This window comes from Merops nubicus, unplaced genomic scaffold (genome assembly GCF_000691845.1).
Source record: "Merops nubicus isolate BGI_N331 unplaced genomic scaffold, ASM69184v1 scaffold19057, whole genome shotgun sequence".
Taxonomy (NCBI): Eukaryota; Metazoa; Chordata; class Aves; order Coraciiformes; family Meropidae; genus Merops; species Merops nubicus.
This window is the reverse complement of record NW_008622479.1, coordinates 4,270-11,605: the sequence shown is the minus strand read 5'-3', so window position 1 is coordinate 11,605 and position 7,336 is coordinate 4,270. Positions and strand designations below refer to the sequence as shown.

The window sequence follows — 7,336 nt, the reverse complement described above, 5'->3', positions numbered from 1 at the left end:
GAGCGTTACCGGTCACGGTGTCTTACTACTTGTCTTAGTTATTGCAGGCGGGCCGAGCCGAGCCGGGGAGAGCTCCCCAGGCGCTTCTTCCGTGGGCACAGGGGGGTTCGGGAGCGGGGCTGTACCATTTAAATGAGTTGGGACATGCCTGACTTCTCCACTGGATGAAGAGAAGTCATCCGTACTGTCCAGTAGTGTGTCAGGGGGGGAGGGAAGCCTCTGATCTGGTGAAAGTGTCTGCAGCAGCAGCAGCGCTGTTGGCCAGGTGCTCCCACAGTCTCTGATTCAAGCCAAGTTGGAGCAGCTTTGAGCTACACCTCTTTTCCTTGGTCTAATAAGATCAGATTCAGTCAGGTCTACCCCTCTTAGACAATTTTCCCCCCCACATTGGATCAGGAGTACGATGGCGAACGCAATCCAGAAGGTGAGCGACATGGCCGTGGCAGAGCACGTCTACCCAATGGCGATACGTACGACGGAGAATATGAACACAGTTTCAGAAGTGGACAGGTAAGACAGTGACAGAAGGCAACACTTGTGGTTATGTTTCGGCAGTTCTGGGCACCACTGAAACACAAGTGAGAACTGACATACATATTTATTTATACCAAATATATTTCAGGGGACATACAGATTTAAAAATGGTGCTTACTACACTGGAGAGTATCTTCAAGGCAAAAAGCATGGCAAGGGTACTTTTTTTTATCCAGATGGATCAAAATATGAAGGTAAGACACTGAACACAATTGCAAGGATTTCTGTCACTGAAAGGACACATTCCTCTCTCCCACCACCCCCAAATGCAAGGAGACAGTGAAATGGAGAATGTATTCTTTTAAGAAGATAAATTTGCTACAGAATGTTTTCTGTTTACTCCTTCTTTACTACAAGCTTTGAGAAGTGTAGGGTTTATTTATGGAGATTTATGTTGATTACTGTGACAAGTGTAGTATTTAGTAGTGGTTTATTCCTGTAATGTCCTCCTTCCAAGTGGAGTGTTCCAGGTCCTGAGAAATATTAAGTATCTTTAAAAAGTCAGTTCAATTTTGGTGGAGGAGATTATTTCTGAATTATGATCAGAACAACAGATGTGTTTAGTATAATGTCCTGAAGGACTTTATTAGTTTAATCTTTTAAAAACAGCCTACTAATTAGAGCACTTAGGGATTGGGATGCTTTTGAAGTTTGATGAAGTTGAAACATGCATTCTTTCCCTTCTTCCATGTGAGATTCCAAAACACTGAATATCAGTTAAGGCTTCAAGGGACAATATTTGGCCCCCTTCCTTTTTAATCTAGGCAAGAAGGAACATTCATGTTGTGAGGACTAGAAAGTGAGAGCAGAAAGAGCAGCCAAATCTTACCTTTTGGGAGCATAAGCACCTGTGATTTTTATTTTTTTCATTTTGAGTTTGAGTAGAAGAGTACTTAAGACACACAATATAGCATCCTTTTGAGTATATATGCCCTCTGACTGACAGGACAATTTTAGCAAATGAGCCAGACTAAAGTAGACCCTTTTTTTATTTGAGTGGAAATGTCACATTATCTAATGCAACTGTAATGCGTCGCTAAATTTAAAAATAGGAGCAGGATCTCATATGGCTTCTTGTGTTCATAATGATAATGGAGAGTGATAATTGAGACAGGCCATGATGGACAAAATGAAAGGGAGGTCAGATAAATATGCGTGGAGAGGAAAAGGCAGAAGGAAGAAGCACAAGGAATTAGAGTAAAGAAAGATGTAAGGAATGGCAAAGAATCACAGTGCTGTCATAGCTTTGTTTTCCTTCTCTAATAATTCATGTATATCTTTACAAACCAACCACTATATCACACAATGAAATAAAGCATTGTTTTTATTGTATTCTCATTAAAGGAGACTGGGTGAATGATCAGAGACATGGCTTTGGAGAGTATACATATGCAAATGGAGACACCTATACTGGAGAATGGCTTAACCACAATAGGTTTGTTTCATTCTTACAGTGATGTTTCAAGTCACCCAATGGCACTAAACTGCAGAGGTCATTTTCAGAGCATGGCTGACTGCAGCAAATCAAGTGCTACTGGATGACCTTGGCACTTTATTGCAGCTTGAGTCATTTCAGCTACTTAAATCACACAGTTTTAATACCTTAAGTATAACAACATCCTAAATTCTTAATACTCAGTAATACAAGGCAAAATTCTTGTTTTCTTCTTAGGCACGGGCAAGGTACATATGTCTATAAAGACACAGGTTCTAGGTATGTTGGCGGCTGGGTAAATGGAAACCAGGAAGGCGATGCTGAACTTATCCACCTAAACCATAGATTTAAGGGCAAGTTTTTGAACGGATATGTAAGTGTGCTGGAAAACTCTCTATTAATATGAACAATTAACATTAAATTCCTGTAATATGATCTATTTTCACTTAAAATAAAAAGCTGGACTCCTGATCTTTTGTAGTATTTCTTGTACTATAAGTGTAATATAAGAAACTGAATTAATCTGTAGAATAACAAGTTTCTCTGCAACTGTGCTTTCAAACTATATTGTTATTGACTGTTTTATGAATTTTGTAGTAAAAGCATATTTTACATTTCTGTGCTTTGTACTAACTTTATAGTCCTGATAAGGTTTTTGTATCTTTGTTCAGCCTGTAGGTTATGGCAAATATGTCTTTGATATTGGATGTGAACAGCATGGTGAATACGTACAATCAGAGCAGGTAAAAGAAATAGTGAAAATGATACTGAATATCCGAAAAATCAGTAAATTAAATCTGTTGTTGAGTAATCTATAAAATGCCTTACAGACACTGATGTTAAAGGAGTTCTAACAAGTCAAAAAGGGTAGAAAATCATGCATTCTAAAGAAGTAAATGAAGTTTCGTTTTGCTTTCTTCTCTACTGTGTAAGCTTTGACAAGTACAAGGTGTGATTTTTGCACCACTTGCAGACAAGAGTCCTTTCTGCTTAAAGATAAGAATTAGTATCTTCCCAAAACATCTGACATCTCAAAACACAGAATAACGTAGATATATTTAAACAATGAGAAATATTTCTTCTTATATTTATGAACTGGTTTATGCTATACATGTAAATGGTAATTCCCAATGGATTTGTGTTTTGGAAATAAGTCTTATTGTTGTCCCGGTCCTGTTAGGAGCTTGATATCCACAGCTTCTAATAATTGTAGGCAGCAGCTGGGATCAGGGCTTGTTTTTCCTTGTCCTTCATGCACAAATATTTTGAAACATTTATGATTAATATGCTGCAAAATAGCTATAGAAATAAGAAATATATCTTAGTATTACTGGTTTGGTTTCAAGGAAATATGCCACATTATAACTTAGAGTTTGCTGCTTCTTGTCTGACACAGTTATTCCCATTAGACACTCCTTGTAAATTCTCCAATGCAGCAATTGTTTCTTAAAACAAAGGCAAAATAATAATTGAAAACTCCCATCATTAGTGATAGAGATTTGCAAAATATGGAGACTGTTTTGCCTTTTTTGGCTAAAAGCACAAAATCCTCAAATTAAGTATTAAATCCATATGAGCATCCAAAGTGGTATGTATCTAGTATCCTCACTTCAGTTGGGAATTATCTGATGTACAGATATAGGCATATTAAACATGAATTTAAGAACCTAAGGTTAAGCACTCCACTTCTGAAAATCATTGTTCTCAGGAACAATAATGTCTTCTCATGTGAATGCTGTAGTAACTGTCTAAAGCAAGGGACGGTGCTGTCACTAAAGTAAGATCAAATTTTGCCTCTTTGCTCTAGTTGAATAATTGCAGAACAAAGCCCATATAAAAAAATAATAAGAAGAAATTAACTTGCAATACATATAAGGATTCCATTACTAAGACTCCTTCATATATGGATAAAATAGAGCATGATTTATCTTAAAATTTCAAAACCATAAGCTTTGTGCAGTACCTTGCTGCTTCCTAGATCCTTTCCCTACCCTAAGCAAAGTTTGGGGCAAAGAGAGCTGTTTTGCCACCCTGTTCCTGTGTGAGATAGACAATGTAGCATCTCCCAGACAGAGCATGTCTTATTTGCCACTGTTGTACTGTACACAGGCACAGAAGAGGAGAGACATTTGACATGCATCACACAGCCATTCTCTTTAAAGGAGAGACAAAACTTCACGTTAAAAAAAAAGTCAGCTGACTTTGTCAAGGTTCAAAGTGTACTTCTCTTTCAAGAGTTGTGGCTGCTGAAGTTCCTCCACCTGCAAATACTTTAAAAGGCCATGCCATTGCCATTTGGAGCCTAGATAAAGAGGTTTTAGTACACAAACCCATCATGTTTGTTCTTCCCTTAATAACTGTAAAATGAGGTGCTGCATTTCAGCTGGGTTGTCTTCTAGGATAAAGGAGAAGGAGAAGAAGAAGAAGAAGAGGAGGAACACTCATTTGTTGAACCAAAATGGAAAGCATCAGAAATTACCAAATTAACACTCTGGACTCCCCATGGGGAAAATCCACCTTCTTCCAAACGAGCCTCCCTAGTGGAAGCAGCAGCTGCAGAAGCAGTTGAAGAAGGAGCAGCGGCAACAGTAGCTGAGGAGGAGAAAATACCATCAACTGCAGGTTTGTTCTGCTGGACAGCTGGAAACTCCATGCTTTCACTATCCCCTGAAACCACATTTTTCAGCTTTAGTATCAAGTGGTGTGAAAGGATGTGGGGGTCTTTTTCTTTGTTTGCTTGCTTGTTTTTGTTTTCCCCCTATAATTTACGGCATCTTGAATGTTAGGAAATGCCAAGTCTGTTCATAAACTGCATGGTAGATACCTGTGACTGGTTTATTTCACAAAGCATAGTGAGATACAACTGTCTTGGAAAGCCTGTGAATCATTTTAGTCTATAACATGGCATGTTATACAAACTTGATTATAAACAGTTACAGAATTTTTTGTGGGATTTCTCATATAAGTAAAATCTGAAGAACTCAGTAAGAGTTATTAGCTACTGGATGGAAACAATGGTTGGGTGCAAATTTGTAAAATTAATTTTCTTTGGTATTTCTAATTCTTGTATTTCAGCCGCTGATGAGTCTGTTGAGGGAAGCAATGATAGGTCTTCTCTTCATGAAGTATCCAGTGAAGTTTTTAGCCAAGGAAGGGATGCAGGAGAGGAAAATGAGGGAAGCAGAGAAGAAGAAGAAGAAGAAGAAAACAAATATCAGGAGGATCAAGGTGAAGAATGGGGCATGCATGCTCATTCATCAATTAGCAATCAGTGTTTGAAATGGTGTATGCCAATCAGCTGAAGTTATGTTGCTTCTGCGAGGTCCATTATCAAGTTAAGGAGACCATGAGTATCTCTACCTTTCAGAAGGGGGCAGTCTTATGTAGATGTAAACTAGCTTTGTGTAGTCCAGTTCATATGCTGTAACAACACTAATTAGAACTGACACTTCTGTGCAGCATTATCTGTGCAGGTATAGTCGACAGTACTTGCAGAGCTGAGTTTTTAAGTGATTACATTTTCAAACTTTTTTTTGTACAAAAATGAGAAAGAAGTTTTCACACCCTGGACAATTCAGGGGGGGTTGTGCGCTTCACTTTTATCTCATGAATGGAACTGTGTATTCTTATTCTCTCAGCTGAGGTTAAAAAGAAGCAAAAGAAATCTGAAGAAACAAATTTTAGGTACTGTTATGCATGATGGTTTGAACAGTCTCTGACCGATTTGTTTCTCCTACAGACCCAAGAGATTTGGAATTCAGATGCTCAGGTTTTCTTCCAGGCTGTTCAGAACCCTGTTTTAAATACAAAATTACTAAGAAGCATCAAAATGATGCATCTATGTTTTCTCATATTTAGTGTATAGGCATCCACCCAAAGGTCTTGTTTGTGTTTATTAAGTGTTAATGTTTACAAGCTTACATATCTGATATAAGAAAACAGTAGATAAATTTATCTGTTTGTAATCAGTCCATTTTACAGTAAATCATAGCCAAGCACTATCCATAGGGATCACAAAGACTATTAAACCATGTAAAAATGCCTGGAGTTATAGACTAGACATTTAGGTCATCTCTCAGAATTTTTGTAGTTTATTTGCTCTCATTTTTTACTCATCACCTCTGAAGGTGCTCTTCTGCTCCAGGGCAGACTAGCCAGCTAGCTGATCTGTAGGACTGACATTGTACCGGGTCCCTGAGCTTGGATCAGATCCAGCAGATATCTCAGCAGGTTTCCTGCATAGCTCTGCCTTGGATTTGGCAAAAGTTTGTTGACCCTGCTTTGTCTCAAAGTCTCTTGGACTCAAATAACCATTTTGACTGAACCTAATTCTAATAAATTTTCCAGTCTACCACAATGAAGCAGTTCTGTTATCCCCATTGTTTTTTGTATTATTTTCTTTAAATAACAAATGGACACAAGTATTTGTCAGGGACCACATAGATGCATATATCAATGCATGAAAACATGTGAATGTGATAGATGTTTTCAAAGTTTTTTCCAGCTCTTCATTTCTAGAATTAAAGAGATGGATGATTGTATACATGTTTCAGCATAGATCTACATCTATTATTAATTAAGCAACATATTGTTCCTCTTGTCTTTATATTCAGCAAGATTAAGTTATAGTAAGAAGAAATGATTTGAAGAAAATATGTATACTGTGAAGAGCAGATGTAACAAAATCTGTTCTTGCAGCCTTATATTCTCTGTCCCATTACCATCAGATTTTCTTCCACACAAGAATTCCATCCTTCTTGCTCCACATTTCTTATGATATTGTCTAAATGGGAGACATTCTTTAGCTATTCCAGAGTTACATATGGACTGGCTGGCAGTCAGTATGTGTGTACCAAGTCTGTCTGGCAACTGACAAACAACATATAGCAGTTAAATTCAAGCATTGGCAGTGAAAAGTAGTGGGGAAGGAGGTCTGAGGTAGAAAGCATAGCCCTAGATTTATATTTTAGCTTACTAGGATTACTTTCCAGTGTTTTAGAACAAAATGCATCTCTATGTCCTGTCTTTCCTTTGCCTCCACAGGAACTACTAGTTTAGAGGATAAGGAGGATGAATCAAAGGAAGCAGAGTAATTGGATACAGCTACTAAGAGCCAAAAAAAAAAAGGAAATTGCAGAGTAAATAATTTATTATGGTAAACCTGCAAAATTTTTATTCAGAAAAGTATGAGTTAAGATACTTTGAATAAACATCTATGTCACTGTTCTGTCTGGAATATATATCTCTCTGAAACTTTTATGATCTCAGAGTGTGCAGTCTGACAACGACTTTCTTTAATCCATGTAGCAGATAGCCTGCTGTTGAATTCAGTACAGAATTATTGTGTAGTTGGCAAGAAGTTGTGCC

At 37.6% G+C, this 7,336-nt stretch overlaps 1 protein-coding gene across 1 annotated transcript; it reads left to right on the top strand.

Annotated features, from left to right (window-relative positions):
* Nucleotides 1-396: 396 nt before the first annotated feature.
* Nucleotides 397-7,062, top strand: RSPH1 (radial spoke head 1 homolog (Chlamydomonas); the record flags this gene model as incomplete). The annotated part of the gene is made up of 8 exons (XM_008944807.1): nucleotides 397-510; nucleotides 623-728; nucleotides 1,879-1,969; nucleotides 2,207-2,342; nucleotides 2,641-2,712; nucleotides 4,369-4,591; nucleotides 5,045-5,197; nucleotides 7,013-7,062. Coding segments are annotated over 8 exons (945 nt in total), but the record flags the coding sequence as incomplete, so codon positions are not given.
* Between the last annotated feature and the right edge of the window lie 274 nt (nucleotides 7,063-7,336).